We start from the raw sequence: 24,491 nt of genomic DNA, 5'->3' as shown, positions 1-24,491 counted from the left end.
GAACGGTCCGCACCCCAAGAGGAGTGGGCAAGGAAGCGAAGGACATTGAGTTTACGGAAACATCCTACCTTCAGGAGTCTGATATGGGGCAGCCAAGTGAGCTTGTTGTCGAAAAGAAGACCTAGGAAACGAAACTGTGGAACCACAGGCAATCTTTGTGCAGCAAGATAGAGCTCTGGATCAGGGTGGACCGTAGGACGGCGACAGAAGTGGACCACCCGCGATTTTAAAGGAGAGAATTGAAACCCGTGTGAGAGGGTCCATGCAGAGGCACGCCGTATAGCCACCTGGAGCTGCCGTTCTGCAGATGGCATCGAGGAGGAACTAACCCAAATGCAGAAATCATCCACATACAGGGCAGGGGCGACCAAGGGACCGACAGAGGCCACAAGTCCATCGATAGCAATGAGGAAAAGAAGGACACTCAAGACAGAACCCTGTGGGATGCCCGTCTCCTGGGTCCGTGGAGAACTAAAAGCAGTACCAACTCGAACTCTGAATGACCGATGGATCAGGAACTGGCGGATAAAAATCGGGAGTGGGCCCCGAAGACCCCACTGATGAAGGGTAAGTAAGATGTGATGGCGCCAGGCCGTGTCATAGGCCTTGCGAAGGTCAAAAAACACTGCAACCAAATGGCGGCGCTGGGAAAAAACCTGCCGAACTGCGGATTCCAAGCGAAGTAAATGATCAATTGGAGATCGTCCCTCTCGAAAGCCACACTGGTAAGGGGACAATAGATCCCGAGATTCGAGAACCCATGTGAGCCGACGGGCTACCAGCCGTTCAAGTAACTTACAACCAACATTGGTCAAACTAATTGGCCGATAGCTGTCAACAGATAGGGGGTTCTGACCAGGCTTAAGGACAGGAAGCACAATGCTATCCTTCCACTGAGAAGGGAAGTCACCCTGGAGCCAGATACGGTTAAACACCCGAAGAAGATGGTGCCGTTGTGGAGCACTGAGATGTTGAAGCAGCTGGTTATGAATGGAATCTGGGCCAGGGGCCGTATCGTGAGAAGAAGATAGAGCAGAAAGAAATTCCCATTCAGTGAAAGGTTCGTTGTAAGATTCTGACTCACAAGTGGTGAAACATAAGGTGACAGCTTCAGCCTGCTGTTTTTGATGAAGGAAAGCAGCTGGATAGGAGGCCGACGCTGATGCCACTGCAAAATGGGTCGCAAGATGTTCTGCGAGAACTAATGGGTCCGTACAAATGCCATCTGGGAGGTGAAGGCCTGGGAGGGTGGACTGCCGATGGCAACCTTGGAGAGAGCGAAGTGTAGCCCATACCCGTGACAGAGGGACAGTGGAACCAAGGGAAGAAACGAATCGTTCCCAACATATCCGCTTGCTCTGTTTGATTAAATAACGGGCTTTAGCGCGAAGGCGCTTAAAGGTAGAAAGGCTGGCTACAGATGGGTGCCTCTTAAAGTGTTGCAAAGCTCGACGGCGATCACGGATGGCAATGGCAATGGCCGTACTCCACCACGGGACTTGCCGACGACGAAATTGTCCAGATGAGCGCGGGACAGCAAGGTTAGCAGCGCGAACAATCGCGTCAGACACGTCACGTAGGACGTCATCAATACAACCCGACAAAGAGGGAGAAAACTCGACCTGTGCAGTATATAGAGGCCAATCGGCGCGGTGGAAAGACCAACGAGGTAACCTCTCCATCGGGGAGCGGGAAGGGAGCGTGATAATCAACGGGAAATGGTCACTATCACAAAGGTCGTCGTGTGGCGACCAGTGTAATGAAGGGAGGAGAGAGGGAGAAGAAAGAGAAAGATCAATGGCAGAAAAGGTACCATGACCAGCACTGAAATGAGTAGGGGAGCCATCATTAAGAAGGCACAGGTCGTGGTCTGCAATAAATTGGTCTATAAGAAGACCTCGTCTAGATGGAAAGGCACTGCCCCACAAAGGATGATGAGCATTAAAATCCCCAAGGAGGAGGAAGGGAGGAGGAAGTTGCTGAAGAAGGGTGGTTAAGGCAGCAGGTGTAAGAGTCCTGTCAGGAGGGAGATAAAGATTGCAAACTGTGACTGCAGAGTCTAAGTGGACCCTAACAGCAACCGCTTCCAATGTAGTTTGGAGAGGAATCCACGTGCTAGCAATGTCTGTACGGACCAACGTACAAACGCCACCAGAAGCCCGCAAGGGTCCGACCCGATTTCGACAGAAAACACGGAACCCACGGAGGGTCGGTGAGTGAGCATCAGTAAAATGAGATTCCTGGAGAACCACACAAGCTGCAGAGTAGGACGAAAGAAGGGATTTTAATTCTGGAAGGTGACGATAGTATCCATTACAGTTCCATTGGAGAACCACAGAACGATGGTTTAAAGGAGGGCTAAACATGCTAAATCCAGTCATACCGCCGGGTCCCCACCCGTCACCGACAAGGAGGGGGCGACATCCATAAACGACAGGTCAGAATCCGGTTGTGAAGTCGGGGAAGGGACCTCCGGTGACACCAGAGGCTCTTTGTCCCGGGACTTATGTTTCTTCTTCTTTTCAGGCTGAGATCGAGGAGGGCTGTGTGGCATAATGGAGCCAGCTGCAGCAAGATCAGGAACAGAAAGAGACCGGGCGACCTGGGGGCCGATAGACCGCGGCTCTCGCGGTCGCCGCGCTGCAGCAGACCTTTGACCTGGAAGGTGCCGGGAAGGAGCATCCCGGGAGAGGCGCCCTTGACCGGCAGACGCCGAAGGAGTGGGACACTTCTCCGGCTGGGGAGGGAGAGCAGCGCCCAGAGGAGAAGGTGTGGGAGCCGCAGGGGTGGGGGGAAGGAGAGGGGTCCGGGACGGGGGTAAGGAAGGGGGAGGAAGGGATGAAGATGTAACCAAGGCGTAACTAGATGTCATGGACACAGGGTGCAATCGTGCATATTTCTTACGGGCCTCTGTGTAGCTTAAACGATCAAGGGACTTATACTCCTGTATCTTTTTTTTCTTTCTTATAGACTGGGCAATCTGCTGAACGTGGAGAATGACTACCATGACAATTTACACATACAGGAGGGGGAACACAGGGACTCCCCTCATGGAGTGGACGGCCACAGTCACCACAGAGAGGGTCCTGAGAACAGCGAGAAGACATGTGGCCAAAACGCAAGCACTTAAAACAGCGCATAGGAGGTGGGATGTACGGCTTCACATCACAGCGATAGACCATAATCTTAACTTTCTCAGGAAGGGTATCCCCTTCAAAGGCCAGGATAAAGGCACCAGTATCAATACGATTATCTTTAGGACCCTTCTGAACACGCCGAACAAAATGAACACCCCGCCGTCCGAGATTGTCCCGAAGTTCCTCATCAGTTTGAAGGATGAGGTCTCTGTGAAAAATCACACCTTGTACCATATTTAGAGACTGGTGAGGGGTAATGGACACGGGAATTGTGCCAAGATGGGTACAGGCACGAAGGGCCGCAGATTGGGCAGCCGAAGCAGTTTTTATCAGCAACGAACCCGACCGCATCTTGCTCAGGGAGTCCACTTCGCCGAACTTGTCTTCAATGTGTTCCACAAAGAATAAAGGTTTGACACTGGTGAAAGTATCTCCATCAGTCCTGGTGCAAACTAGATAACGGGGGAAAGGTTTTGCCCCTAGACGACGGGCCTGACCCTCCTCCCAGGGGGTAGCCACGGAAGGGAAGGCCGAAGGGGCAAGAGAAGAAGCACTTGAGGAATCAGTACCACGCAGAGAGACGGCCGCAGAAGAGCGGCCAGAGTTTTGGACCCGTATGCGTTTCATCTGCATAGCGTCCGCCCTGATACCACCCACTCCGATCAGGGGCTCTCCTCACGGGCGCCACCCAGCCACAGCAAGGGCCGTCTGGCACGGCGGCCATTGCCGGGAGTTCCGATGCTCCAGGATGACGAGCAACCACTCCAAGGCATGCATGAGGAGGTCACAGCTCAGGTATCAGAAGTGTGATCCCTGTGTGTTCAGGGGGCTCAACCAAAAGGGTACATAGCGACCCCACCACACGGGCTGGCTACCGTGCTGGCTATGCACCCTAGCATCAGACAACGACGTAAAAGAAAAGGTGGAATGGACTAGGAGGGCACACGTCGGAGACACTAGGTAAGGTGCTCTTCCCCAAATGGCTCACACTACGGAAGAGAAATTTTGGAATGGAGGTCAAACCCCAGAGGGGGACCAAGGAATGCCAAAAGGAGGAGATGATTACGCAACAAAGCCGGAGTGTAAAACCAACAGAACCAGGAGGATAGCGGGGGCCAACATAAGCAAGGACACCAATAGAGGGAGAGGAGAGGGCGAGGGGAAAGGGGTATGGAGGGGAAAGGAGGGGAAGGGAAAGGAAATGCAGCCCGGGAGAGCAAGAAGGCTGCAATGGCTCGGGGCCCCGTGCTCGCCACGCACGTATCCACAAAAGAGTTGTGGACCCCCTGGGGGGGCAAATACATAGAAAGGAAGATCTTTTATTGTATGATTATATGATAGCGGAACAAACACTGGTAGCAGTTACTTCTGTAAAATATCTGGGAGTAGCGTACAGAATGATTTGAAATGGAATGATCATATAAAATTAATTGTTGGTAAGGTGGGTGCCAGGTTAAGAGTCATTGGGAGAGTTCTTAGAAAATGTAGTCCATCAATAAAGGAGGTGGCTTACAAAACACTCATTTGACCTATACTTGAGTATTGCTCATCAGTGTAGGATCTGTACCAGGTCGGGTTGACGGAGGAGACAGAGAAGATCCAAAGAAGAGCAGTGCGTTATGTCACAGGGTTATTTGGTAAGCGTGATAGCGTTACAGAGATGTTTAGCAAACTCAAGTGGCAGACTCTGAAAGAGAGGTGCTCTGCATCGCGGTGTAGCTTGGTGTCCAGGTTTCGAGAGGGTGCGTTTCTGGATGAGGTATCGAATATATTGCTTCCCCCTACTTATATCTCCTGAGGAGATCACGAATGTAAAATTAGAGAGATTCGAGTGCACACGGAGGCTTTCCGGCAGTCGTTCTCCCAGTGAACCATACGCGACTGAAACAGGAAAGGGATGTAATGACAGTGGTACGTAAAGTGCCCTCTGCCACACACCGTTGGGTGGCTTGCGGAGTATAAATGTAGATGTAGACGTATTTTTGATAACTGCTTTCAGCAGGTCATTATTATGTATTTGCATTTGCTCATCTGAATACTTAAGAAAATTTTAATTTTGTCTTTAGTGCCAATATTATTTATCCAGCAGCAGCAAGTTCTTATAAAAACTTTGCTCCTTATCTTATTCATATCAAAATTGAATCGTAGACTTTATGAAATGTGATGACTTATTCCTGTTTCACATTCTGATACACTAACAAGTTCATGGGAAGCTCCTCTTTTCTATGTTCATACTGCCATTGGACACACAGGAAAGAAATTATGTAGATGAAATTTGCAGATTTTTCATCAAAAAATCCCACCATGAACGACAAAAAGTTAACTAAACAATTGTAGGGACTCTAGGAATCAATTATTTGTGGCCATGTCATAACTTCACAAATGTATTGAGTTATATCATAAGCTAGAGAACTGGAAAGTTGATTATTTTCACAAGTATTTATAAAAGTTTACCTAATAGTTTCTGGTTTGAATTCTCATTAGTATCAGCCAGAAACATGACTGATCCACCTGCTTAATCTGCAGGACACGCATCAGCACCCAGCCACCTGCAAACTGTTTCAATGGCCATCAGGCATCACACAAATCCTGTACTCTATAAACACAAAACAAATCCAGTGATCTAGGTTCCCTTACCCACATCTTCATTTAAAATTATACCAGGCTCATTTCACTGTCATTCTTATTGAATGTCTAGTTGCAAAACTAATTGAAAGGATATAGTTGTGCGCTGTCTGGGTCAAAACATTCCCTACATTTGGCTCCTCAGGTTAACTATGAGCCATCATCAGCCTGTGTAGACCACAGGCAACATCTAAAGGGCCAGTCTTCAATGATATGCTCCTCATGACAGTGGTTGTTAATGTTCAAATGAAGACATCACTGTGTATGCCGACTAGGGAGATGGCAACCCTGGCTGACAACAAACCTTCTCGATTCAAAGAGACAACGAGCAAAAGCTCGAACTCCGAAATGACACTCTGAGGCATGTCAACTGACCGAACAATGTATGCAAGCCACTGCTGGAGGCAAAATGCACTCTTCTGAAATGCATTGAGAATGTGGGCTTGCTTTTACCTCCATGGCTCTATATACAGACAGGGGTTGCAAATCGAAAAACCCAAACAATGCATGTCTTTAGTGAAGTGCAACACTTTTTATGATACATTTAGTGTTAAGCAGCACAGTGCCAGTTTACTGTTAGCATGATGTTCAGATTAAGCTTCTAGGTGTTTCTCCTCTTATTAATGTACAATCTTACTACACTCATGCTCATAAATCAAGGATAATTGTAGAATGTGGTACCACACAACATGGCACTACACAAAACTGGCACTAACACCATAGGCACATAGGGAACACACACAACACAGACCTGTAAGCCCACGGTATTGGTGATAAGTTGAGAAAACCATCCCCACGCATGTGCTACAAAACGCCGTTGTTTCCTGCACATGTACCCTGACATCAATATGGGATATGACCACCATGCACACGTACACAGGCCGCACAATGGGTTGGCATACTCTGGAACAGGTGGTCGAGCAGCTGCTGGGGTAAAGCCTCCCATTCTTGCACCAGTGCCTGTTGGAGTTCCTGAAGTGTTGTAGGGGTTTGAAGACATGCAGTGATACGTCAACAGAGAGCATCCCAGACGAGCTCGATGGGGTTTAGGTCTGAAGAACAGGTAGGCCACTCCATTCACCTGATATCTTCTGTTTCAAGGTACTTCTCCAAATGGCAGCTCGGTGGGGCCACGCTTTATCATCCATCAGGACAAAGGTGGGACCCACTGCACCCCTGAAAAGGCAGACATGTTGGTGCAAAATGACGTCCCAATACACCTGACCTGTTACAGTTCCTCTGTCAAAGATGTGTGCGGGTGTACGTGCACCAATCAAAATCCCACCCCACACCATCAAACCACAACCTCCATACAGGTCCCTTTCAAGGAAATTAAGGGGTTGGTATCTGGTTCCTGGTTCACGCTAGATGAAAATCCGGTGAGAATCATTGTTCAGACTATACTTGGACTCGTCCGTGAACATAACCTGGGTCCACTGTTCCAATGACCATGTACTGTGTTCTTGACACCAGGCTTTACGCACTCTCCTGCGACCAGGGGTGAGTGGAATGCACCTTGCAGCTCTCCGGGTGAATAAACCATGCCTGTTCAGTCATCTGTAGACTGTGTGTCTGGAGACAACTGTTCCAGTGGCTGTGGTAAGGTCCCGAGCAAGGCTACCTGCAGTACTCCGTGGCCGTCTGCGGGCACTGATGGTAAGATATTGGTCTTCTTGTGGTGTTGTACACTGTAGACATCCTGTACTGTAGTGCCTGGATACGTTTCCTGTCTGCTGGAATCGTTGCCATAATCTTCAGACCACATTTTGTGGCACACGGAGGGCCCGTGCTACGACCTGCTGTGTTTGACCAGCCTCCAGTTGCCCTAGTATTCTACCCCTCATAACGTCATCAATATGTGTTCTTTGAGCCATTTTCAACACACAGTCACCATTAGCACATCTGAAAACGTCTGCACACTTACTCGCTGCACCGTACTCTGATATGCACCAACACACCTCTGCGTATGTGGACTGCTGCCAGCGCCATCGTGCAATGACCGGAGGTCAAATGCACCACATGGTCAGACCCAAAGTTGATTTAAACCCGCAAACCACCCACCAGAGCATTGTTTCACCATGTATCAGCATTATCCTTAATTTATGAGCATGAGTGTAGTTCTCTTGCTCATGCTGAGTAATACGGGGTAATCTGTAAATATTTAACTGGAAGAAAGACAACTTCTCAGCCAAGATCACATTTGTAAAAGCTTTATTTACAATGATCGGTTTCAGTATACTGAATTACCATCCTCTGATCTTCTCTGATGAACACATTTCTCCTGTGCTGCTATCAGTTTATGATTTTCTTCCGTCTTTGATGCATTATTCGACAATGTTACTCATCTCTGACAGTCTGGTGGGTCAAAACACCACTCATTATTCTATCTATCTATTGTGCACAAAACCTTTGAGACAGTGAAAATTGTCTTGCAATACTGCATCTTCCTCATACTAATCGCACTTAGCACCGAACTTGAAATACCAGCACTATTCAACTCCATATAAAACAAAGTATAGACAGAAGAAAGATAATTAGCTATAAGGAAAACGCAGTTTTGCAAGACAGTAATGTGTACTGTTTCGAGAAGTTTTGTAGGCGATAGTTAACTGGAACAACAAGTGGTGTTTTGACCTACCAGAATGTCAGAGCCGAATAATATTGCTGAATAATGCATCAACAGCCATAGAGAATCAGAAACTGATGGCAGCACAGCAAGACAGGTGTTCATCACAGAAGATCAGATGATGGTAATTTAGTTTACCGAAACCAGTCATAAATAGAGGTTTTCCATATGTGATCTTGGCTGAGGAGTTTTCTCTCCTCAAGCTGACTAGTTCTAATACTTACATTTTCATTTTAGGTAGAATCAACACAATACAATGAACACACCCATACCTAAGGCTAGATGTAACTTGGGAACCTCTAGTGAACCACTGTGATTCTTTATACCAATCTACCACAAGACAGCATTTCGATATACTTAATTGTTTCAAAAACACTATGTGATTCAGAATAGTAATTAATTAGTCTTGGATCTGCTACATCTTGCTTTTTGTTATCAGAAAAGTAAAAAAGTGCAACTGTAAATTTATGGGTGAATAAAGCAGAAAAAAAGGTAACAGTAATTTGGGCAGCAGATTTACCTTTTTTGAAACAGACATTATCCTTAAAAGCAAGAAACAAAATGTACCACGAGCAAACTTAAATCTGTATTTGCATGGAGTAAAGGAGTAAAATTTTGAGGATGCAACTGGAAAAATACAACAAAAGCAAAAAATGTTTCACAATAAACTTTTCTCACAATAGCGTATGATACTGGTATTATGGAGAGAAGGTAACTTAAGATACCCTGCGTGGTGATGTAGAACTTTTTGCATCATTAGCTAGCCAATGAAACTATTAAAAAAAAAACATGTAATAATTTTTTCCAGTCCTGTCAAAAATTATGCAACTTAGAACCTCTCCTGCTATCCTTGTAAGGCCTGTTCTTATCATTGTTATGACCGATCCATGTCACACTAGGTCAGTGTACAACAGCCTTATGTACATGATGAACAGTTCCACAAACATTCTTCAATCTGTAACTCAAAATCAATTTACTGTAAATTCCTGGATATTACACTGTTTGAGCAGATTTCGATGTTTGTGGTCGTTAACTCTGAAGGCTTATCTTCAATTCATTCTTCAATCTGCCATTATTAACATACTTCGACAGCAATAATGCATCATGTTACAAAATGGGTGATAATCATGCTGCAGTCATTATTTGCTTTAGGCATGACACTGTAAGATAGTCTCCACAGTAATAACTTATGATGAATTTAGGAAAAACACAACATCTGAATGTTCTCCACTGATCTACCTAACATTCATGTTCAAATATTTTTTTCTACATATTTCCTTCTCCAATTAAAAATATACCAAGTAGCTAAAAAAATTTGTGGGCAGTACTGAAGTCTGTTAGTGCTACACAGGTAGCCACAATAGAGCAACAAACATTCCTTACGTAGTGATTCCACTACTGACTGATCCCCACAGCAAAACCTCAAAGAGTGGTTTATGACAAAATGAGTGCCTTAGTTTTTCTTACTTTTCCACAAAAAAATCAACTTCCTGTAAATTCCTGGTTATTACACAGTTTGTGCAGATTTCGACGTTTGTGGTCTTCAACTCTAAAGGCTTATCTTCAATTGATTCTCAACCTTTTGAATATGCCTTCAGCTGCCCACATATTTGAACCCATGAATAAATGAACTCTCCTAACAATTGCTAAGATATTCAATTGTAGTTGTACAAGAATCTGAAAAAAAATACCTTCATGATAGTCTCTTGCTTAAAATTCAATCATGCAGATTCAAACTACACGAGAAATAACAGCTGTGCTCGAAAAATCAGTAGAGATCATCATGCTACATTAGACAGCTGAAACTCAATAGAGACTTCTGTAGTATTCGGCTGTCACCACAGGCAAGGGTATGCCCAACACTGTTGCCAGATAGAAAACCCCACAACCAGTGTTATTATTTATGTACACAATTTGTTATTACTTCACTAATCTATTTGTATTGTTGAATCTTACAATTCATACCTACCAAGTCTGAACCTCCAATTCCTATGTTAATGACATCTTTAATAGGTTTCCCTGTATATCCTTTCCATTCACCAGTGATCACCTAGAAAAAAAGAATTATTAGAATTTACGAAAAATTCAGCATAATCTTTAACACAATTTTTCTGCTCTAAACATAATGTGAGCAATGATCCATTCTAGGATGAGGCAGTAAGAAGTGGATAATTACATAAAGAGAGTGTGATGAGCAAGCATGTCTAAATACATTTACTGTGTTTTCCTTCATAATATCAATACTAGTACAACCAACTATTAACTTTTTACCTGTTTTGTAAATGTCTTCATGTGCTCCAAAACGCTGTTCACTTCTGGCATTACATCTTTTCCATCAACAAGAATTGGAGTATTGCTACGGTTTCGCAGTGCCACATGCAAAACAGCTCTGTCTTCAGTAAAATTTATTTTAGCACCCGAAAACATGAGATCACGTGCTTTCTCAACTTGTCTTGCTTTAGCCTGAAAGCAATAAATTAGTAAATAAAGACTACTCATGAGCAGATAAAAGCAATTACGTAATTGTACAGGGGACTTATCACCCCCAGTATGGAGGTTTTTCCAGAATTAATGTACTATCTGACAAGAAAAGAGCTGTTGCACAATACTTTAAAAATATGTTTAAAGAAATGGCATTTCAAAATTGATGGACATTTTACACTAAAATTACAATAAAAATAATTTTCACATAAAAATGTTTCCCTCCGTAGTTCTCTGTTGATATTTAAAAATGCAATGTTGTGTACAGCTGCTGGGAAGTAAAAATGACGAAACACACATGAAGTGTTGCAATGGTTCACGTATATTTTCCTTTCTACAATCAATTTTCCTTAAATCCAAGATGGTCATGTGACAAATCACACATAAATGATAGCTCAGAAGTCTATTACATTAATTTCTTCATAACCAGAAATTTCATGTAGCTGAATGTTATAGGAATTGCAGGAATGCACAATGGGATGCAGATGAATACATGAGCATCAAACTGTGTTGACACATCTGTCTGAATTTCACAGAATAATGCCATGAACTCATCGCATGATCTCTCCAGGCAGTCTGATGACATGTTGAGCTCTCCGACAGCAAGTAGAGGCAAGCTGTGTAGAGCCCTGAATCGTGACAAGAAGACAACACTAAAAAAATACAAGTTGTTGGATACATGAGATGAGTCGTCAGTAGCCATCCATTTAGGCCCTTTGACAAAAACACTGACCAATATCAATGGAACTAGATTAACCACATTACTAACTGCTAGTAATGCTATCACATACAATGCCTGTCAGCAAATCATCCAATCCTCCATTGTGTCATTTTTCCTCACAATGAATATAAACTAAAGTCAACTTACTCGTTAATCACTGGTGAAGGTGGAGAGAGTTCTATGTATCTGACCCAGTAATATGGACCTTATATTTCTTCCTATTCACTCAAACTCCCTTCCTGTCTCACCAATAGTCACAGATATTTGACGCCAACAGTGCTACTGATCACATTTTCCAAGTATGTTTTAGCTGTCATAAACTTCTACACTAAAATTATTATGTGACTTTCTTTTAAAATGCTAGGATAATTGTTCATGTATAAAATCAGAATTCACATTAGCTACATGATCATTACATCTTAATATGGATGTGCACATATTTCTGTGTGTGACGAATTACTGCGTATCACCCTGTACTGAGTCAAATAGAAATAATCCCACAAAGTAATCCAGGTAATGGCTTGCACCAAGTAGCCACAACAGAGTCTAATTTGCCACGTGTGCACTAGAATTCGTGTCTGCTGCAATCTTAAGCTCGACAAGGGGCAAAACCTGAATTTTAAATTCCCATTTGTATCAGCAAAATCAAGGAAAGTTACTCTGATCATCAGTTTACATAGACATTAAGCAATTGCTGACAAACTGTAGCAATACCAGAGAAGGGACAGTTTGTGCTTTTTCAGGGAGGGTGGCTGAAACCGACCGAAAGAACACCAACGATTTTCTGTGGATATAGAGCCACTGGCTCTATCCCGTATAATATCACTACCCTATCGCAGCAAGAACAACTATATCTATGTCAGATCAGTCATCTGTAGTACGCGCTCTATGCTACACGCATTGGTTATGCGCTGCAAGAATAACAGTATTCGCAGTAAGTGATGGGAGTGTGAGCGATTATTTATTGTCATAATTACCACGCCCACTCAACTACCAACAGTGGTGGCCCCATTATTTTCTTTTCAACCGCACCGTGAAATACCGAGCTATACTCATGCCGGGATTCCAGCAATTACTGTGGGATACAAACTCCACGCCGTGAAGAATATGCCCCATGATGATGCTTCATCACCTGGCATCAATACAGACGATTTATCTGTGCATTTATTTGGTGTTCTCGCTGATTCTCGGACGATATAACCAGTGCAACTATAGTTCTCGAACGGTCGACAAAGTTCCCATAGTTTCAACAACTGCCAAACCAGAGAATAATGATCTCTCGGCAAATAGACAAAAACACTAAATCACAAATCAAGTACAATGTTATCAACGAAGGTGGTGAAACGAAGCCTGCAACTCCCTTAATTAACTGAGCTACCTCAACAGTGACCCTACACGGTGAACAATGGTTTCCTGCTGCCATCCCCACTTCCCACATGACCAGTGCTACTAATATACCAATCAGTGACAGTGTTAATGAACCATACACATTAATTTTCATTCTAGTCACTCAGCACATATCGACATTCCGTGTGCAATGTACCAAATTATGGACACCCTCCAGAGTACCGCAATTGTTGTTAAACAATCGTCACCATATACTACCGTCTTCCACTGCAGAGAACCAATATTTACGGGTTATCGTGGACAAATCCGTCCTACAAGTGACCTTCATGCGCCAGACCATGTTATTCTACAGCCGACGCCTGAACTTTATGCTCTGCGCGGTACTGTACGTCACCCGGTGACATCATACTTGTTACAGCCGCACCGTGACCCTCATGACATCATCATGGTGACGTCACACTGACAACAGCCGCACCGTGCTCAGGACCATGCCAGCCATGTGATGTCACTCAACAAGCAGGCACACCGTGTCTACCTGCAACTGTGGAGGGTTTTCACACCTTGCGACCACAGCATATCAATATGGCAAGCCTCACCAGCTGCCGCATTGGGTGACCCACGCCGATGTGCCATCCACTACAATTGCCACCAATCAGAACCCGTCCACCATGCCACATTCCTTGGTGCCCCACTACATCACCGTCCTCCATGACACCTGCGCCATGTTCCGTGATAATTGGTCAAAATACCTGCATTACTGACATACCTCCCACAACTACTGCACCACGACAACAGCTGCCACCTCTATCGGCGCCACCAGACAGAGTTCACAAACCTGCACCAGATACTCTGCACTATTACAACCACCTCATACTGCTCGCGGCCCCTCGCCACCAATCAGATTACCAGCGGCCATACATCAGGTTACACCTGCTGCTACCACAAGTTGATTCTCCGCAAGTATGATTCACACTCTGTGAGTGCATGATGCAGCCGGCCGGGATCACAGACGACCATGACAAGTTTTTGGTGCTTTTGAACCACCACCACGCCAACACTGATCTTATCAGCAACCTTCTATTGCACACACCAAACACTAACGGAAATGTGACAGTGAAGACACTCACATTACAGGCCTATCGCATTCACCTGAACACCCACTCCACCTAGCCATCACTGAAACGTTGCTGGGCCATGAAAATCAGTCAGTGCTGTGGCACAGGTTACGCCTCCGAATCGACACAAACCTCTCATCAGATTGTGCTCTATGGTCACTATGGCTTTTGGAGCTGCCTGAAAACATTGAGACAGCAATGCTAATGCTTGAGGACAAACAGATGGAAACCTGGTTATGCCTTGCCAACTGGATGTTTACCCTCGCACAACATCATGCCTTGATAAACACTCACATTGGCTCCGGCACAAACATCAACACCGGTTGCATCTACAGCCAGCCCACACGTCTCCACATTGGCCTTGCCCGTGGAGACCACTGCGCAGCGCCCGGCCAACCAACAGTCGCTGATCTGCTCTGACCTCAGCCAAGCCCTTCCATGCCTGCCCGCAGCAGCCTCACAAGAATACGTTGCAGCGAGGCACCAATAATCAGGTACCACGACAGACCCAGGCGCCACGTTTGTAGTGGAATGTAAACAACCACTTGCCGCATTCACACCTGGCTGTCGACCCACGCCTAACCGCCACAACAACTCCCCTAGCTAGGTTACTGTACCTGCCCGGTCACGCCGCCCCTCGTGGTTCCACGCATGCTTCACTGCCAACACATGTCACTGCCATCCATCCAGCAGTTACCCAAACTAGAACAGCAGCCTGACACAGGCGCATCAGGTCACTCCCCTGCTTCAAGCTGCCTCACTATGAAGCATTACAACACTCATTATAATCTGCATCTACATTCTAACAGTGCATGGCTCTTACCAGGAAAGTACTTGGGCTCGAACAAACAGATCTGTATGAACGTTTGGTTACAGGACCATTATGTACCTCTGAATGTGCTGGTGGGTATCGCTTTTCTGCAAAACTCTGCAGTCATGCTCTAGATATCACTGTAGATGTAATTGTAGACGCCATACGCAATGCAGCAATCTTAACTATAAATGTAAATGCGGAATGTCAATAAAATGCTTTGAGCAATACGAATGACTGCAAAACACACAGTGAAGAAATGCAAGTTGATCGCATGGCGTATCTGCACATTCTATAATATCAGTGTTGAACGCCACATCAATGACACTTGAAGTTGTTCACTGGTTCACCAATATCGTAGCCAGCGTTCTGCCACACGTAACGAAGCATTGGTCTGTATACTCCTGCACATAACTGATTGTAAATGACAGAATGCATATTCATGATAAAGAATCTGTCGTGCAGTTTCGGCTGCATATTACTGTAACAGTTTAATGAAGTCTGTTATTCTCTTGGCATATATTTTATATTGCCTCAAGAAATAAACATCCAGAGGTTGTGCATATTTTGTAGTTTTAAGCGGAATGATTTTTAAACCTACATGTTTTCCGCCAGATGCTTCCAGTAGTACTCGTTCATCCTTATATCCAGACCAAGAGTCACAAAGTACTAATGACTTTCTTGACAAATATGGATTCAAAACTGACAGAAAAAATGTCTTCAGATGTTGTTTCGTCATCTTCCCACTCACACTTGCATCAACGACGACATTTGGAGGGCACCGCGTTTCTATTTCCCTTGACACGCGGGGTCCAAACTTTCCATTGGATCCTTGGAAGCAAATATAGAGTTTGTCTGCCAATCGTCCATCCATTGATATAGCGACATCGATCGTGTAGCTATGTGTTGCAAGTTAACTAATTGCAACATCGCGACAGTGTTTCTCTCCCCTTTCATGGATAGTGTTCTGCCACAAGAAAGTTCATAGTTGAACTGACTCTGATCACAGTTCAATACAGAACTAATATCGATGTTTTCTCTCATGATATGCTCATTGACGTCGCAACAAACATTTGAGCTCTTTCAATCAGCTCCTCTTCGTCATCCTTATCTTTTCGTTCTTGGAGCATAGTGATACGGCGTGGTGTCATCCTAAACTCCTTTCCAAATTAGTAATAAATCCTAGTGAAGCTGTAAAATTTGTACACCCAAGATTTCTGGCTACGTCCAATGCCCAATGTTGTAAATGCCAATAATGAACGGTGGAACCGCATTCTCGCGCTTCATCGAATTTCGCTATTACACGCTCCTTGATGGTCTTGAACAGCAGTGTACGATTTCCTTTGAAAACTTTATTTCCTTCTCTTTTCTTTGCCACGTAATCCAGTATGTTTTTAATATTGCTTTTAGACTTCAGCTTTTCAGAAGCTTGTCGTATGTGTTGAAACCTCTTAACCTGTTACGTAATAATCATCGTACATGTTCTCCAGTGTGTTGTCATCAAACGCCGTGATGATACTTGCAACTTTAACCTTCTTCTGGGAGACAGTTGGTATTCACTGTCACTGCTTCCATCGCCTCTTCCCGCACTTGCCGTAGCACTACCGTTTGCAATGAGTTGTTCGTCATTATCATCCTTATCATCATCACTATGTGTTAGTGTTACAACAGTATCTGTTTCTAACTTATGCTCATATTTCTGCACTATAATAGATACCAGAAAACATGCGAATGATTTGTCTTGTACACCAATACCATCTTCACGAAGAAGGGTTCTTCGTAACTTCATCTCAACCAATCGCAATACATTAGCAGGATTGATTACCAATCGCCGAGCCATCTGACGCTTCAATACACAAATCATGTCACAAAACGCAGCTTCAGAGGCACACTGCACTGTCCCCACTGGTCCCGACTGGTGTACCAGCATGTCAGTGTGCAATGCGGCATGGCATACGTAGAGGCCGCCAACGGACGACTGCAGAGTTTTGCAAATGCGGGAGTATCACTAGTGCAATAAGAGACCTTTACATAATTTCTCACACGATTTTGGTTTATTTGTGTTTGTTCGAGCCCAAGTACTTTCCTGGTTAGTCTTCAACAACCATCTTAGAGCACACTTCCTAGTCGATAGGTGCGCCAACTTTAGTACACTGCCACCTCAAGTGGCTCCTGGAAAACATGTACCATCCACTATACAACTATGCGCCATGAAAGACTCAGTGATTCCAGTGATAGGCATGGCCTCTATCACAGTTCAACTGGATAACTACACCCCTCACCTATGAACATTTTTTGTGGCCAACACTGTAGAGCCAGTGTTGGGTGCAGATTTTTTGAGGCATTATAACCTTCTGCCAGACCTGGGCAGTCCTTACTGCTACAATGCGACAGCCACAAGCCGATCAGAGGATCACCTACCGATGAATGAAACTCCGTCGCCCGCTTCTCCTATCTCTGAAACAGTACTGGATCTCACGCTAAAGTGCCAGGTATTGTTCAAGGAGCTTAAAACCATGATTACTGCGTACACCGACCTCTGCCACACCAATGCCAGCTCACAAGCAGCTAACAAACACCTCCACAAGCGCTACTCCGAGATCATGGCACAACTGCACACCACATAGCAACAACTGTCCTCGCACCGGCAACAATGAGAACCGCAGGCCCGAGATGCCACCAGGGCTTCAGAACCACAGATCAGTCCAGCGTCTCTTACTTCTGGTGACAACACTCCCGTGGGCAGGCCGTGCAAAAACAATGATATTGCTCTCGTGAGTGGGTCGAGTATAATATCGCCTCTGCGAGCAGATTCTGTGCCTCACATGCTAATCTACATCAGCTGCATAAAAAGATTAACATTGTACATGACGGTACTGTACACAGAAGTAATACTACCCCCGGTCCACTAGTCCAACACTGGCCCCACCACCTCGCTCCTCACAAACTAAAGATGGCCAAAGCCACGATCAAGGAACTGAAGCGACGGCACCATCAGATCATCAGACAGTGCGTGGGCTCATTGATTACTATGAGAATGAAAAAAGATAAAACATGGCGCCTGTCACAGGGACTATAGACATTTGAATATGTGCACAGTCTTTGATAGTTACTCCGTGAGCAATATTCAGGACCTCTCCCGGAACTGGCTGACACAACCTCTTTAGCATGATCGCCTATAAAAAGAGCTTATTCGCAGATTCCAGTGGCCACGAAGGACATCCCGAAAAGGCTATAAGTACACCATTTGGCCTATTTGAGTTCCTTTTTATGCCCTTCGGACTGAAGAATGCAGCCCAGACTTGGCAACAGTTGATTGATGGCTTGTTTTTTACCATGCTCTTTTGCTATTGTTACTTGGACGATGTAATTATCTCCTAACAAACAGCTCAAGGTCATGAGAAACACCTCTAAGCAGTATCCGACAAACTAGCAGAGATGGTGTTGTGGTCAATGAGGAAAAATGCTAATGCCAGCAAAAATGTGTTACATTCATAGGTCACGTCATCGACATTTTGAGCATCATCCCCACCCTGGAAAAGATAGGCCAAATCCATAACCTAACACCCCAACGGACTATCAAGAGTTGTGCCATTTTTTTAGGAGTAATTAATTTTTACTGACAACACTCCCCCACGCAGCAGAAACCCTTCTGCCATTCACAGTCACTTCACGGCAAGAACACGTCAGACAAACATAAGCTCACTTGGACTTCTGATATGCAAGCAGCTTTCAAGAAGATCGAAACCGAGCTCATTCAGACCACTCCCATCGCTGGATGCCCATAATGTTATAATGGCAGACACTAGTGACCGGGCGGATGGGATAGTGCTACAACTGGAAGTCTCCAGTGTAATCCAACCTCTACGGTTTTTCTCACTCCTATAAAATGTAGTCAACCTTCAATCACAAGCTTCTGGTGATATTACGATATACGAAGCAGTTCAGCACTTCTGAGATGAAATCGACAGCCAATCGCTCGCTATCTACACAGACCACCAACCTCTGACTGATGCTATTACAAACCCGCCAGTCAATACCTCCCCTCAATGACTTGATTTCACAATATACTACGGATGTCCGCTGTGTAGGGGGAGCAGAACACATGGTGGCTGACTACCTCTCACTATTTGCCGCCACATCAGCACACCTTGAATTCGAACAACTAGGGGAGGCATAAGCAACTTACACCGACCTTCAAAACCTGCTAGCTGGACACACAACAGGCCTCCAGCTCAAGTAGTGGACCATCACAGGCACAACCAAAGTAGTTTGGTGCGATGCATCCCATGATGGCAATGATCAGTCATCCCACAGAAGTTCAGGAAGACATTTTTCAACCTCCTCCACAACTTGTTTCACCTCGGTGTATGCTCGACACAAACTCATAACAGAACGTTTCGTTTGGGCTAACATTAAACATGACTGCACTGTGTAGACGAGAGCCTGCATCCAATGCCAACAGGCTAAGACAGGATGTCACATCCAACCACCCCTCGGTAAATTACCCATTCCGAAGGGCCATTTCCAACATGCTCCACATACACCTCGTGGGGACATTCCCAGATTCAAATGGATACAAGCAAACTTTCTCAGCCATAGACAGGAGAGCGACAACACCGTTGTTGCACAGGTAAGCCCATAGCTAATAAGGCATGCACGAGCTGTAAGTGATACAGAAAGTGGTACGGATGGTGGTAGTTCTTAATGTAGAATGTTCCACACGGTAGCCTGGCATAAGCCCTGCTGGCAGATCATGTGCCAGGTGGTGATAAGGAGGTCATAGTCAAATATCTTTCATCTCCACCTTCAAGTGGCTGTATCTCCTTTGCAACGCATTTCCATATGTCTGTCCGTATGACCTTACTTGCTCAGGGACTGTTTCCCGCTGTTTGTCCCCATTTAGCAAAATCATATCTTTACATGTGTATGTTATTCGCTTCTCACCTGACAGCGTCTTTCACTGATCCAGAAATATTGCGTAATATTTTTCCCTCCCACATTCCAATGGCTTCTTCAGTTCTTTATTGCAATCCAGCTTTCACAATGTTCGAAATGATTGTATAAGTGCCTTTCAGGTGCATACTAAGATTTTCGTAGAGATATTTCTGCTGTTTTAAGATGTTGGAGTGTGTTTTATGCAGTTTAGTTGCATTCTGAATTGTAATTTTTGTATTTTATATTACTTGTGAACCATGGACCTTGCTGCTGGTGAGGAGGCTTGCGTGCCTCAGTGATACAGATAGCTGATAGCTGTACCGTAGGTGCAACCACAACGGAGGGGTATCTGTTGAGAGGCCAGACAAATGTGTGGTTCCTGAAGAGGGGCAGCAGCCTTTTCAGTAGATGCAGGGGCAACAGGCTGGATGACTGACTAATCTGACCTTGTAACATCAACCAAAACAGCCTTGCTGTGCTGGTACTGCGAACGGCTGAAAGCAAGGGGAAACCACAGCCGTAATTTTTTCCGAGGGCATGAAGCTTTACTGTATGGTTAATTGATGATGGGGTCCACTTGGGTAAAGTATTCAGGTGATAAAATAGTCCCCCATTTGGATCTCCGCGCGGGGACTACTCAGGAGGACATCGTTATCAGGAGAAAGAAAACTGACGTTCTACGGATCGGAGAATGGCATGTCAGATCCCTTAATCGGGTAGGTAGGTTAGAAAATTTAAAAAGGGAAATGGATAGATTAAAGTTAGATATAGTGGGAATTAGTGAAGTTCGGTGGCAGGGGGAACAAGACTCCTGGTCAGGAGAATACAGGGTTATAAATACAAACTCATTTAAGGGTAATGCAGGAGTAGGTTTAGTAATGAATAAAAAAATAGGAGTGCAGGTAAGCTACTATGAACAGCATAGTGAACGCATTATTGTAGCCACGTTAGACACAAAGACCACACCTACCACAGTAGTACAAGTTTATATGCCAACTAGCTCCACAGACAATGAAGAGACTGAAGAAATATATGATGAAATAAAAGAAATTATTCAGATAGTGATGGGAGATGAAAATTTAATATTCGTGGGGGACTGGAATCCCACAGCAGGAAAAGGAAGAGAAGGAAAAGTTGTGGGCGAATATGGAATGAGGATACGGAATGAAAGAGGAAGCTGCCTGGTAGAATTTTGCACAGAGCGTAACTTAATCACAGCTAACACTTGGTTTGAAAATCATGAAAGAAGGTTGTACATGTGGAAGAGGCCTAGAGACACTGGAAGGTTTCAGGTAGATTATACAAGGTGTACAACTTTGCTTCCACCATTTTTTCCCAACATTTGAAGCTTTAATGAAACAAATTGGTTACACATGTGTCATTCAAAGTGTTTTCCAGCACTGGCCACAACTTTCTCCTATCTTTCAGGCAGTGTATGAATCCTGTGTCGAAAAAATTGTTCATCTTTTGAAGCGATCCAAAAAATGATCCAAATTGTAACTTCTTCGTGAGATCGGTAGTGTTGGTCAGCCAGGCCACGCACCATTGATCTAAACAGGTGATGTCAGAGGGAGCAATGTCTGGAGAATACGGCGGGTGGGGTAGGACTTCCCATTTTAACGTTTCCAAGTATGTTTTGACCACTTTTGCAACTTAGGGTCGAGCGTTGTCATGCTGCAAAATTACTTTATCATGCCTCTCGCTGTATTGCGGCTGTTTGTCTTTTAATGCTCTGCTCAAATGCATTAATTGCGTTCGATAACGAGCACCTGCGATTGTTTCATTTGCTTTTAACACCTCATAGTACACAACGCCAAGCTGGTCCCACCAAATGCAGAGCATGATCTTGGAGCCATGAATATTCAGTTTGGCCATAGACGTGGAAGCATGGCCGGGATATCCCCATGATTTTTTGCGTTTAGGATTATCGTAATGAACCCATTTTTTGCCCCGCTTACAATGGGATGCAGAAATCCCTTCCGTTTTTGCCTCTGAAGCAACTGTTCACAAACACACAAATGCCGTCAACGTCTCTTGGTTTCAGCTCACACGGGACCCAAGTTCCTTCTTTCTGAATCATTCCCATAGCCTTGAGACATTTCAAAATAGCTTGCTGTGTCACTCCCACTAATAGTGGCAATTCTTCTTGAGTTTGACTTGAGTCTTCACTCAGCAATGTCTCCAAATCTGTATCTTCGAAAAAGTTCTCTCTTCCACCACTATGCCAGTCTATGACGTTAAAATCACCGTTCTTGAAGCACTGAAACCACTCACAACATGTTCTTTCACTAACAGTATCCTTACCATATGTGCTTGAGAGCATTCAATGAGACCCAGCCGCTGTTTTCTTCATACTGAAACAAAACAGTAACACCTCCAGCAAACAACGAGAATTAGGCTCGTAAACTGACATTTCAATCAAGAACAACTTTATGATGCAGACACAAATCGACTAATGTTTGAATGAGGTTATGTTGACTGAGGTTCAAGATAACTGCCTGACGTCTGCGATCTGTTTCTTTCGACCACTACTTACCGTTGTCGCCACCTATCGGCAAACGGCGGAAGCCAAGTTGCACACCTTGTAGCTAAACACAAGTACAATGTATAATAGCAAGACAGCGATTTAGCAACCAGGTTTTAAACTGTACAACATTTCCAGGGCCAGATGTGGACTCTGACCACAATCTATTGGTCACGAACTGTAGATTAAAACAGAAGAAACTGTGAAAAAGTGGAAAGTTAAGGAGATGGGATCTGGATAAACTGAAAGAACCAGAGGTTGTAGAGAGTTTCAGAGAGAGCATTAGGGAATGATTGACAGGAACAGGTGAAAGACATATAGTAGAAGAAGAGTGGGTAGCTTTGAGAGGTGAAATAGTGATGGCAGCAGAGGATCAAGTAGGTAAAAACACGAGGGCTAGTAGAAATCCTTGGGTAACAGAAGAGAGATTGAATTTAATTGATGAAAGGAGAAAATATAAAAATGCAGTAAATGAAGCAGGAAAAAAGGAATACAAACGTCTCAAAAATGAGATCGACAGGAAGCGCAAAATGGCTAAGCAGCGATGGCTAGAGGACAAATGTAAGGGTGTACAGGCATATATCACTAGAGGTATGACAGATACTGCCTACAGGAAAATTAAAGAGACCTTTGGAGATAAGAGAACCACCTGTATGAATATCAAGAGCTCAGATGGAGAGCCAGTTCTATGCAAAGAAGGGAAAGCAGAAAGGTGGAAGGAGTATATAGATGGTCTATACAAGGGCAATGTACTTGAGGACAATATTATGGAAATGGAAGAGGATGTAGATGAAGATGAAATGGGAGATACGATACTGCGTGAAGAGTTTGACAGAGCACTGAAAGACCCGAGTCGAAACAAGGCCCCGGGAGTAGACAACATTCCATTAGAACTACTGACGGCCTTGGGAGAGCCAGTCCTGACAAAACTCTACCATCTGGTGAGCAAGATGTATGACACAGGCGAAATACCCTCTGACTTCAAGTAGAATAAAATAATTCCAATTCCAAAGAAAGCAGGTGTTGACAGATGTGATAATTATTGGATTATCAGTTTAATAACTCACAGCTGCAAAATACTAACATGAATTCTTTACAGACGAATGGAAAAACAGGTAGAAGCTGACCTCAGAGAAGATCAGTTTGAATTCCATAGAAATGGTGGAACACGAGAGGCAATACTGACCTTACGAGTTATCTTAGAAGGTAGATTAAGGAAACGCAAACCTATGTTTCTAGCATTTGTAGACTTAGAGAAAGCTTTTGACAATGTTGACTGGAATACTCTCTTTCAAATTCTGAAGGTGGCAGGTGTAAAATACAGGGAGCGAAAGGCTATTTACAATTTGTACAGAAACCAGATGGCAGTTACAAGAAAGAGGGGCATGAAAGGGAAGCGGTAGTTGGGAAGGGAGTGAGATGGGTTGTAGCCTATCCTTGGTGTTATTCAATCTGTGTATCGAACTAGCAGTAAAGGAAACAAAAGAAAAATTCAGAGTAGGAAATAAAATCCATGGAGGGGGGCCGGGAATCAGTAACAAACATATCTTAACAAAATGACATTAAACAGTCTTGTGAGAGGCTTGTGTGGGCTGACACTGGACGATAAATTCAGTGAATTAAATTGCAAACTTACTGCATTGTGTGACAAACATGCCCCTAAACATTCTGACAAAGTACAGAGAGCTCTTGCCCCACAGCTGACTACAGAACTATGCCAAATAATCAATAAACATGATTCAGCATAAAAAAAGAAAAGATTCAAGTGAAATCCACTTCTTGAACTGTATAAATTACACAGGAATCTGTGAAACATAGCAAAGCAAAATATACAATGTCAAAATTAGGCACACCTGCTCTGCTGTACACAGCATGTCGACTTCTGCAACATCGTGGTAAACGTTGTACAGCTTCGGCACAGGAATGGCAAAATCTGGTACTGTTTTTCAAGCTTCTGCAGAAAGAAATGATTTTTCCTCGACAGCAGCCAATTCTCAATCATCAAATTACCAACCAGAAGACTGCATCTTCTTGACAGAACTGTCTTTCCTAAAATTTGCTTCTAAACACAGAGTATGGAAATTTTTTCTGCAGCAGTAGGCAATGATGCAGTACGCTTAGGTATGACTAAAAATGTTTTTGTGCTCTACCAACTGAGCTACCCAA

General features: G+C 44.3%; 1 protein-coding gene across 1 annotated transcript in view; it reads right to left on the bottom strand.

The window, feature by feature from the left end:
* The window catches only part of LOC124803077 (glucose-6-phosphate isomerase), an 84,670-nt gene that overhangs the window by 49,013 nt on the left and 11,166 nt on the right, over positions 1-24,491 (bottom strand). The window contains exons 3-4 of the mRNA XM_047264206.1: positions 10,660-10,851; positions 10,358-10,438 (exon numbers count right to left, since the gene is read on the bottom strand). Coding sequence (XP_047120162.1) covers positions 10,358-10,438; positions 10,660-10,851 — 273 coding nt within the window. The remainder of the gene's footprint in view (positions 1-10,357; positions 10,439-10,659; positions 10,852-24,491) is intronic.

The sequence above is a fragment of the Schistocerca piceifrons genome, chromosome 6, assembly GCF_021461385.2.
Source record: "Schistocerca piceifrons isolate TAMUIC-IGC-003096 chromosome 6, iqSchPice1.1, whole genome shotgun sequence".
In the NCBI taxonomy this organism is placed as follows: Eukaryota; Metazoa; Arthropoda; class Insecta; order Orthoptera; family Acrididae; genus Schistocerca; species Schistocerca piceifrons.
This window is presented reverse-complemented; position numbering and strand designations above follow the sequence as displayed.